This window comes from Alosa sapidissima, chromosome 1 (genome assembly GCF_018492685.1).
Source record: "Alosa sapidissima isolate fAloSap1 chromosome 1, fAloSap1.pri, whole genome shotgun sequence".
NCBI classification, from domain to species: Eukaryota; Metazoa; Chordata; class Actinopteri; order Clupeiformes; family Clupeidae; genus Alosa; species Alosa sapidissima.
Window position 1 is genome coordinate 32578381 of NC_055957.1, and position 11823 is coordinate 32590203.

At 45.4% G+C, this 11823-nt stretch overlaps 1 protein-coding gene across 4 annotated transcripts in view; it reads left to right on the forward strand.

Moving 5' to 3' along the window:
* The window catches only part of pld1a (phospholipase D1a), a 32222-nt gene extending 21361 nt beyond the window's left edge, over positions 1-10861 (forward strand). For 3 of the 4 annotated variants that reach the window (XM_042110240.1, XM_042110164.1, XM_042110082.1), the window contains exons 15-26: positions 688-898; positions 3564-3692; positions 3857-3975; positions 4241-4354; positions 4720-4830; positions 5058-5146; positions 6284-6397; positions 7255-7304; positions 7463-7597; positions 9196-9349; positions 9604-9721; positions 10429-10861. In XM_042110240.1, coding sequence (XP_041966174.1) covers positions 688-898; positions 3564-3692; positions 3857-3975; positions 4241-4354; positions 4720-4830; positions 5058-5146; positions 6284-6397; positions 7255-7304; positions 7463-7597; positions 9196-9349; positions 9604-9721; positions 10429-10653 — 1569 coding nt within the window. In that variant the 3' untranslated portion in view covers positions 10654-10861. The other variant, XM_042110321.1, reaches the window with a different exon arrangement.
* Positions 10862-11823: the final 962 nt, after the last annotated feature.

Genomic DNA, 11823 nt, shown 5'->3' on the forward strand with positions numbered 1-11823 from the left:
AGATATGATTATCAGGGATGAAATTGATGACTGGAATGAAAAGAAGGGGGGATGGGGGGGGGGTGCGGATGGTAGCTCTGAGAGTGTGAATGAGGTGGTGTTGGGATGGGGGTGGGGATGGGGGGTGAGGGGTAGTGAGTATGTGAGGATGTATGTGTGTGTGTGTGTGTGTGTGTGTGTGTGTGTGTGTGTGTGTGTGTGTGTGTGTGTGTGCATATGTATAAGGCTGGCTTGCTGTTGGGCCAGGAGGAGAGAAGCTGGAACATAGAGAGGGAGGGTTTCAGAGGAGAGGAGTTGTAATTATTCTATTAATGATAAGTATAATAATAGGAATAACTGATTGCCTGGTTGATTGCCTGACTGATTGCCAACCTGGGCACCCATTAATGGCCACAGTTCCACCCAGCCCCCGCAGTTATACTGCAACGAGCTGACAGAGGGGAGGACCTGCGTGCCACCCATCTCCCCAGGCCCCCAGCATATGCACACATCCCCCACTACCACGACCAACCACACCTCGCCCCCAGACCTTCACCCAACACGCCACTCTTGACCTAAATATGTACAGTATGTGAATGGCTAGGTTGAGGGGTCTATCTAGAGTGTAGCATTAAAAGAAGTGGGCATGCATATAACAATATTCTAACTTTCTACACACCACTGTGTCCACCCACAAATTGTGTGCAGCCCGCAGACGCGCCTGACCACGGAATGGCCCCCGCAGGCGACGCAGGGCAGATCAACGGGCGCTCGGCCAGCGGAGCAGGAAGGCTGGACCTGGTGGACCAGCCCAAAATCAAGGGCGTGGGGCGCACACGCAAGAGCCGCTTCAGCCTCTACCGACACCTCCACCGTCACCATGCCGACAGCGTGGACAGCGTGGACAGCTCAGACGACCGTAAGTCCTGCCCCTGCCCCTGCCTCTGCCCCTGCCCCTGCCCCTGTTCCTGCCTCGGTTTATTGACTCTGCCACAGTATTAGTCTCAAGAGCCTGCATGTGCAGGGATGTGGGAGTGGTGTTGTGGGAGTGGATGAAAGTTCAGTGTGAGACACATTTTCCATGGAATCAGGAAAAGAGAAATGCTTGCTGGTTTTTCCATGATGTAACTGGCATCTGCCATGCACTGTTCTCATTGACTGCCCCTGGTAACTGGTAATTACAAAGAACCCTCTTGTAAATGACTGCTAAACGTCAGATGTCTGTATGCAGTAAGGAGGGACCAAGCGAGTATAGGGATTGTGTCATGAGTAGGAACTTGTAGGAAATTGTTGGTTACTTGGGGGCTTAAAACAACAAGTAACACTGATTTGACCTCATCTTGGTGTAAATCTACAAAGAACCAAAACCCATGAGTTACTCTTTTACTACTAAATGGAAGAGCAGAAGTGATGCTTAAAGTACTTTATACAGTATAAAGAACTTTAGACAGATACAGGTTCTACTTCACCTGACTTGAATTATTGAATAATGTCAACAATATGAAATATTTATTTTTCTCCACATATCCTGCCTCACTCACTCTAGGCTAATATGCTCCATTACATTACAGATTATGCTTTAACAACAAAGCAACAAGTCAAATGTAGTTCCTCAAGATTTATAGAGACACCATTCGAATCATGTGATAGAGTTGTGTTTGACTCTGGATAGATTGCTGCTGGCTTAGTTCCTTTTGTTTTTCACTCTTGTTTTTTTCAGTCAGTTTTCAGTCCTCTTGTAAAAGTGATATTGGAAGTAATATGCTGACCTGTGGTAGTGTAGAGCAGCAGACCATGTGACATAAATTCCAAGCCGTGCCTTTGGCACTGGGTTACGGATATTTGAGATAGGCTTTGGGAGCAGATTGCTCGCCCAGAGCTGTTGTGGCGGCCTAGCGGGTGTCAGTGAGTGAGATTTGGATCGATGAACTTTCTCCGACCTCTTCCGTTTTCCCATGAACCAAAGTTATGGCTCTAAGCGAATCAGTGCAGACTTACTGAAGGGATTAGACGACCTCTCTCTCTCTCGCGCGCTCTGTCTCTTCTCCCTGCCTCCTGTTTGAAAGTACTGTAGAGTAAAACAAATCAATTTCCTGCATCTTGAACTTTGGGAACTTGTGAACTTTGGGAGCACAACTTTATCCCTCGGATTTCTGATTTCACTTTATAGATAGATAGATAGATAGATAGATGATCTCCACCAAAGTAAGAGCACCTGATGATCAGCTGAGCTGTCAGCTGAGCCACTGGCCAACAGTCCTATCTGAGCTAACTCTATGCACTCTATTTACAGTATGTGTGGTTCCTCACATATCACTAAGCTATATTTCTGTAATCTCCATTTACAGTACTAGTGCAGTGCCAGTTCAAACATGCTATTCCTGTAGAAAACCCGTAGCCCAGGTCTGCTTTACAAATAAGATGATAGGGAAAAACATTATTTCAGCTAAGCATTCAAAACTGAATATTATATTATAATACATTATAATAAATGTGCAGTGAGCAAAATTTAAGCATGGCTGCATTTGACATTTCAAAATGACACAAGCTTAACAGTTTTTGAGTTAAGGCTATATGTTTAGCCTATTGAATAACTTCATGATAGAGAAGACAAACCATTTTGCGTAATGATGCATCATATGAATTTTGGGACTGAAAAACTCTGGGAGCATATAAGTGACATCACGCTCTGCCACTTGTTGTCTGCAGCTGGTATTGCTTTGCATGTGTGACATTCTGAAATGTCCTTAAATTTGAGACCATTATCGCTCGTTTCAATTTGTGACCTTGCAGTCGGAATTGTTGACTGTTTATTCAAAGTCTAGTGGCAGTCCAAAGTAGCTGCCCTGGGCTATTCGAAGTGTCGGTTTAGCCTATTGCACATCATTTTTCACCTTGTTTTGAATAGCCACTGCAGCCTACCCATATTTGTTGGCGTGGAATCATTTTATGCACGCAAACCACATACAGAGGTATTCTTTATTGTTGACATAATAATCATCCAAAGCTCTTGCATCTTGACTACCTGTGCCATGCATGATTCAGTGCTAGCAAAGCTCCGCTTCTATCCGCTCTGTCTCTGTTCCTGCGCTGTGCTGTGTGAAAGGAGGAGTGGCCAGCGGCTAGAGCAGCAAAAGCCAATGTGTGCTTCTTATACCGATATATTTAACAATATCTTTTATATTTCTTATCCAAACAACGTCAAACTTGACACTGCACTTGCTCGTGCTTGTAGCGAGACACCTGGCAAGTTTGAAATCAATCGGGCGAATGGTTCAGACGTTGCAGGACAGACGTTCCTGCAATTTATAGATAAATGTGTGGTTCCTCTCATATCACTAAACTATATTGCTTGGTGGGAGTGGACTAAAAAAAGCTGAGCTTTGTGAATCCCACTGGGACACAACCAGACCCTCTACATGCCACAATTATCATACTTGGACAACACATGCCAATCACTGCATTAAAAAGTCAAGTGTGTGTGTGTGTGTGTGTGTGTGTGTGTGTGTGTGTGTGTGTTTGTGTGTGTGTGTGTGTGTGTGTGTGTGTGTGTGTGTGTTTGTGTGTGTGTGTCCAACCTCCAGGAGGAGGCTCAATGCGTAGCCTCCAGACAGGCGTAGGAGAGCTGATTGGAAACACGCGTTTCTGGCACGGCAAAGACTACTGCAACTTTGTCTACAAAGACTGGGTCCAACTGGAGAAACCTTTTGATGGTATGTGCCAAATCTTGCAAAATACTTTCCATCACATGCAATTCAGTAATTTCCACTTCCTTTCTGCTGAACTCATCACCATGTGTTCAGGTCGGAGACATATTTTGTGTACATGCACATATTTTTAAGATTTTTATTTATTTTTTCTCTTGTTTTGCCCTAAGATTTTATCGACAGGTACACAACCCCGAGGATGCCCTGGCATGATATTTCCTCAGTGGTTCATGGGAAGGCAGCTCGAGATGTGGCAAGACATTTCATCCAGCGCTGGAACTTCACAAAGGTAAACACTCTTATCTAGGGGAATCTCAGCCCTTTGCACCCGGTCCAGTTTCAAGCACATGAATGCAACTTCAGTCAGAGTGGTGTAAGTGTGTTTATCTCGTCGGAATGCACGTCTGTTTTTCTCCTCTCTGTGAATCTGTGAATCCTCTCATAGCACTACTGTCGCTTTGGTTAAAAATACGTTAGCCAAATGTAATGTAATGTAATGTAATGAATCTTTGCCAACTGGTGTTCACTCTCCCCATGTGTCCTTCACTTCTCAGATCATGAAGCCAAAGTACAGGTCGCTCTCCTACCCATTTTTACTGCCCAAATCCCACACCACAGCCAGTGAACTGAGATACCAAGTGCCAGAGTGTGTTCAGACTAAAGTGCAGGTGAGAAATATGATATAAACCTTCCTCCTCATATTGCTCCTCTCTCTTACACGCACGCACGCACGCAGGCACACACGCACGGACGCACGCATGCACACACGCACGCACGCATGCACACATGCACACATTAGCATGCACGCACGCACTGACACACACACGCACGCACAGTCGCACACATGCATGCACACACGCATGCACACACGCATGCATTAGCACACCCACACAAACCAACAGTCCCTTTAAAAGTGAATTTGTGGTCATAGTACATGTTTATGATGTCCAGTGACAACTTGTGGTCATAGTACATGTTTACGAGGTCCTGTGAGCAGCTCCATGTGACCTCTAAACGGCTGCTGCCCCTGCAGGTGCTGCGCTCCGCTGCAGATTGGTCTGCCGGTATAAAGTACCATGAGGAGTCCATCCACAACGCCTATCTCCAGGTCATCGCCAAGAGCAAGCATTTCATCTACATCGAGGTGAGAGCCTACTACCCCCCCCCCCCCCCCCCCACACACACACACACATTCACACACAAACTAAATCTTACCTTCTATATTAAGGAAAATAGCCTGTATGTTCCTACCCAACCCCCCCCCCCCGCCCCCAACCACCACCACACTCCCACCATCTGTAGTCTAAATATTTTCACCATGTACTGTATGGATTTTTGACATGATGTGCTCTGCCTGTTGTGTTCCTGCAGAACCAGTTCTTCATTAGCTGTGCTGATGGCAGGCAGGTCTACAACAAGATCGGCGACGCTCTCATTGAGAGGATCCTCAGAGCTCACAAGTGAGTAAGCTGAAGCCCTCAGCTGTCTGGATCCTGCATCAACTTTCAAACACACACACACACACATTTGGACATAGAACCCATGCCTAACATACACACACACACACACACACACACACACACTTAGACACACACACACTACACACATAGTATAAACGTGTATTTATAATGCTGGGATTTTTTTAAGCTGCTGCATTACTACAATGTTATCAGTTATCTGATACCCTGCACACCCACAAGCACAAACATCACAGCAGACATAAACACACACACACACACACACACACACACACACACACAGACACACAAACACACACAATGTCCCTTTGAGCACAGTTGCCAGGTTGTTAAGGTGCCCCATCTGTGCGGATGCCTTCCCTTAGTGAAGCCTTCCTGTGTGTGACAGGCAGTGCTGCTGTTGGTCAGGCGAGCAGGTGGATGAGGTGCGGAGGCCGCCGGCTGGCCTGCCTCTGATGTGTCTCATTTGCAGGGGAGGCAGCCCCCCCTCCCTGCCAAGGTGTGACAGGAGCAGCCGTGATGTGCCCTGTGCTTAACAGGAAATGACAACACTTCGCCGGCTGCCACCTGCCATTTCTGTAACACTGGACACACCTGTGCTCAAGGCGACAAGGAAGCAGCAGACACACTCAGGCACCCCGTGGCAGTAGCCGCAGTCAGGCGCCCACATTTGCATGGTAGTGAGAGGTGTGGTTGTGTTGTGTGAGGAATCCAACCAAGGAAAAGAACAGCCCAGTGGAAATTAATGAACAAGGGCTGACTTAGGAGTGGCCACAGTGTCTGAGTCATTGATGGAGACGTGCATCAAATGGACTCATTAGGATAGAAGTGGTCAGACCACAAATGGGTTCCTTGCAGACGACAGGAACAGGAGATCCACAGGAACAGGAGATTGACAGGAGACAAGAGATGACAGGAGATTGTGATGGTCCACTTCATTATACATAATTCACTTATTGTAACCGTTTGTCCAATAAATGTTACTGTGTTTATAAAAATGTACCTGCAAACTGCACTTTAGCTTACATTATCGACTAGATAGAAATTTGCAACTAATTTCCATGCTGTCTAAACAACCCGTAGTGAGCTCTTGGTAACCGTTGTGGTGTTCCACCGCAGGGAGAATAAGAAGTTCCGTGTGTACGTGGTGACGCCACTGTTGCCAGGCTTCGAGGGTGACATCACCACAGGCGGTGGCAATGCCCTTCAGGCCGTCATGCATTTCAACTACAGGTGAGTACCTCTCACAGAGTCCCTTGCTGTCTCTGTCTATCAGTATAGGAATAAAATCAATCCTTAAATTAGGCATGATAAATCGAATCATTAGAAACAGGTGACATAAGCTTAACCTGCCATGGAAAAACATGCCTATCTGCCTACCTAGAGAGAGAGAGAAAGAGAGAGTTTTCAGTTCTGCCCTGTCTGTCTGAGGCACTGCTCTTTCCATCCCATAAACTGTTAAACTGTTATGATACCGGTAAGAGACAGCAAACCCTCCAGCACCTCCCTTTAAAAAAGTAACAGCCTTCAAGTGGTGCCAGACTTTGCTGACCAGCTGCACTGACCATCCTCTTTTACATCCTATTTTAATAAACCCAAAGACTGGACAAGTTGACAGGAAAAGAAATGGCAAATGATTTGTGTGCAGGAGGTGGTCCGTGCAGAGGCAGGAGAAGCACTGGCTCATGTTGTCAGGTTGGAGTAATCTATTCCTGGCGCTGGGTCTGGCGTGGACAGGCACAGCTTCCCGAGCAGGCAGCCTTGCCAGTGGCGCAGCAGGAATAAGACTTTCAGATGAATTGTTTTACATTGGCAGAGCACACTGTCAAGTCTGTTCCTTTCACTGCTGTTTTCCCCCTTCCTTTCTAAACCCAAGAGACAGATGTTGAGGGGAAAAAGACAGAACAGAACAAACACAAAGTTTACCTTAGTAAAAAAAACTAACACTAACTGCACCGATGAAAGCACTGATGAAATATTCTTAATTTAAAATGCATGCCTAAATAAAATGGGGCATGACCTCACCTTGTCTGTGTGGTTTGTTTTTGAAGTGGAGTGTACCTTAGTCTCCTTGATTTCCTCCCTTTCAGAACCATGAATAGAGGAGACTATTCCATCATCTCACAGCTGAAGAAAGAGAGTAAGGATTCATATCTACACATCCCATTCTGTCTAAAGTGTTACAAGGAAATGTATGAAGAAACCATTAGACCTTGAACTTGATATTTAGAAGTTAAAGAGACGTCTCTCACTCTGTCTCTCTCTCTCTCCTGTGTATGTGTGTGTGTTGATTTGTAGTGGATAACCAGTGGATGAACTACATCTCCTTTGCTGGCCTGCGTACACATGCTGAACTGCAGGGACACCTGGTGACGGAGCTCATCTATGTCCACAGCAAGCTGCTCATCGCCGACGACAACACCGTCATCATCGGTAAGTGAGAGAAAAAAACGAGAGAGAGAGAGAGAGAGAGAGAGAGAGACAGAGAGAGAGAGTGAGAGAGAGAGAGTGAGAGAGAGAGTGAGAGAGAGAGAGAGAGAGAGAGAGAGAGAGACATACTTGTAGAGATACAGCCAACTAGTGCCCTTGGTTGAGATGGATTTTCTGTTGAAATATTCTAATGGTTTCCAAAGTATTTTTGAATTCTGTAAGTAAAGAAGTTCCATATACCCCCCTCTTCTCATCATCCCTGTGGCATGAAGACAGTGCTCCCCCTAGTGAAACATTATGGAACTGCCACAATTAATCCACAATGAGTCAAACCCATCTCAGTATCTATGATGATCTTTCTCAAATAGACACAACTCAAGCTTGTAACCCAACAAACAGAACAGGACAGCCATGACAATCATCCACAAAAATGTTGCACAGCTTGAACAGTCCACAACAATACAAAGCAAACATTAAGAGTTTTTGTTTAAGTCTTACCATTGCACATCAGCCAATGGGTGACCTCTCTCAGCCACTCACAGTTTTAAGTCTTTCATTTTGTTTTGTGTGTGGGAGAAGTTTCATTTGAGTCAACAGAAAGCATCACTGCTTATGAGGTCACACTGGGGTGCACTGGGTGCTCCGACGTCCAAACCAAACAAACTAAATCACAAAGACACTGCCATTATTGTTATGATCACGTATTTCCAGTTTGATCAAAGCAACTTACGCACTCGAAATTTCAACCAACCAACCAAAAACTCTAAAAGATTTATTACTGCAGAGGGCAAACTTGAACGATAGCAGCCATCATAACACAAAGAGGAGGAGGCACAATTGTTCAGTCCTTTGTTGGAATTGAATTATCTGAAATCTCTCTGTGGATGATTTGTGCAGTATTGAATTACCTTCGCCACGGGATCTGATCACCAGTCAGGGAGATGAATGAAGTGAAGTAATGAAAGCCAGAGGATAACACATTAATGGATTGGATGCTTTTTGGAGATTCTGTTTCATTATCCAACAACATTTCAGTCCTCTTTCCCAAATACTGTATGGAGCATTACAGTTTAGTTTACCCCGAGGCCATAATGATATGTTCAATTCTACTAGAGAGAGAGAGAGAGAGAGAGAGAGACACAATACACACACTCGCACTCATGCACACATGCATGCCCCTTCAGTACACCACGTCATAATCACATGCACGTACACACACACGCACATACATACGCATGCAAGCACGCACACTCTCACACTCCCACACACACACACACACACACACACACACACACACACACTCACAAACACACTCACACTCCCACACACACACACACTCATACTCACACTCACACTCCCACACACACACACACACACACACACACACACACACACACACACACACACACACACACACTCACACTCACCCCCCCCACACACACACAGTCACACACACATTCTCACACTCCCACACACATTCTCACACTCCCACACACACTCACTCACATACACACACACACACACACACACACACACACATACTCCACCCCTCTTGCCCATAGTGCTGTAGCTGTATGATTGATTCCCTGCTTCTCTTTCAGGCTCGGCCAACATCAACGACCGCAGCATGTTGGGGAAGCGGGACAGCGAGGTGGCCGTGATCATGGAGGACACAGAAACCGTCCCCTCGGTGATGGACGGAGAAGAGTACCAGGCTGGGAAGTTTGCCCTGGGGCTCAGGCTAGAGTGCTTCAAGTGAGTCGATAAATCGCTAATTCTAGAAGATGCTTTTAGACAGTTTATGTAACACACAACAACATATTTCCTGACATACATATAACGATGGCATATTTCCTCATATACATATAAGGAAAATATTATAGTTTTAGTATCTGTCATCAAAGGTAGCTGACTTATATCTTAAATCATGTTGTCCTTTTAATTAGAAGTGCTTGTTTAGCATGTGCACCAAAGACAATGTTACATCATTGTTCTTCTTAATTCACCAGAACGATCCTGGGTGCTTTCTCTGACCCCACCATCGACGTGTCCGACCCAATCAGCGATCACTTCTACAAGGAGGTCTGGATGACCGTATCAGGACGGAACGCCACCATTTATGAGAAGGTCTTGCATCCCAGTCCCCTGTCTTCTTGTTTTTGTGTCAGCTTGATGGCGGGAGGGAGGGGGGGGCGGGGTTGGTGATAATGGTGTGAAATGGGGGGGCTGCCTCTTTAATGCCACCAATACATCAAAACGCAGTGAATTCTAATTTAAACATGTCCTTCACTCACTCCATAACCGCACCACTCAATCACTGCCGGTGTGAGAGGAGGGCGGGCGGTTGAGAAGGAGGCCGAGGCGAGCTGGCAGCTGCGACGTGGAGCGGTGGCTCGCTAATGAGTTCTAATGACGCAGCAAATCCATCTTCTACACCACCATCATGAGCTGACACTTCCTGTAACAGTCCGCTGGCAGTCAATGCCCACCACAGACGTGCCTGACATGACGCATGGCGCCAGGCCGCCACTGAGCCCAGTGCTTGTGCTGCGTGCTACAGCTGCGTTGGGGCAGTGTCTTGTCCTGCTTCTGCTAAAAGCTTTTGATTTCGCCAGATTATGCCATGAATATAAGTGCACCATTTCCCTTTTCTTTCCTATTTTCACACTAGCCGATACTTCTTCTTCCACAGAAGTTCTGAGACTTTTTTTTTTTAATTTTGTTAGAATGCTGATATTTGTCTAATAACATTAAACATTAAACTATTCAAATACTTAAATAATTACCGTAAATGAATATGTTGATTGTTGATAATTGTTGTGTCCTGTGTGCAGGTGTTCAACTGTCTGCCGTCCAGCCTGGTGAGGAACATGCAGGAGCTCATGGAATTCAAAACGAAGACAGGGCTGGACAAAGATGACCCAGCCAAGGCTCAAGAGCTGCTGAAGAAGATCCGTGGGTTCCTCGTCCAGTTCCCCATGGAGTTCCTCAGCGAGGAGAACCTCACACCCTCCGTGGGTACCAAAGAGGCCATGGCGCCTACAGAACTTTGGACCTGAGTCTGACCCCTCCTGGACCTCACTGGACCACCACTGACACCAGCGAAAAGGGAATCTTTCCTGTTTCCAGAACATTTCCTGTACTGTTTTTCTAAGCAACATATGGTTCCTCCAGTGAAGCTCTGTGACATTTGTCAGAAACAAATGATTTGTACAATTCTTTGTCATTTTATAAATGGCATGTATTTATACGTCAGAATCCCTTAAAGCAACACAGTGTGGTTATTATATCTTTGCCTTACAATGATGGCTTTAAACTGATGATGCCACACTGACTTACAGTATGGACAATGGAGTCTCTGCTGATGACTGCTACTGCACTATGTAACTTTGTTGTCATGGGTAGGACCATGACCTTTGCCATCGGTTTTGAATGAGTTGAGTGTCCCCCTTAGTGCTGAATGGGTACCCAGTACATTGATCACTGACAGAAAGGGGAGTTCCTACATTCAAGTCACTTTTAACCTGATGATGGGGAAATGAGACTATCCCATCCCACATAGTGCCCTCTGCCTTTTGGAAATGGAATCTGGATATGTTTTGAGCAGGAATGATGATGTAACGGACCTCCAAGGTAAGTCCTTCAGACTCCAGAAATGCATCTACTTTAGTCAGCAGTAACGGTACTCAAAGCAACCTGTTTATTGCTCTTCACTCCAAGGATTCGAGAGCTTTCAGAGTGGACAATCTGCATGTGATAGGTGAAAAGTGCTGAACCGTGCTGATGCAATCCAAGCTCTACTTAGATACTGAAATACAGATGAAAATGTACAATAATGTCTAGTCAGTACACCAAATAAGGAAGGTCTATAGATAGAAATTATGATAGTAAAATATGTTGATTTTGGTAGTTTGGTCTTTTCATGTAGTCTTGGCAACTAGCCATCTAGTAAAGGCCTGAATAATATGCCCATGAACTTGTTAAACTCACCTCAACATGTCTTTTGCAATCATTTAACCCGCCATGGGCAATGCTAAAGTCACTGTTACAAACAGTACAACGTGGAAGATTATCATTATTTTTTACTCTTATGAGACAATTTTTGTGTAGTCTGATGTGAAATGGGTCTTACATGTTTCTTTTTTTGGGGCACTCTGACTCTGCCATGACACTCCTGTTCAGATACAGATACACTGAACTGATTAATTTGAGAAAAGAGATAAAAAAGA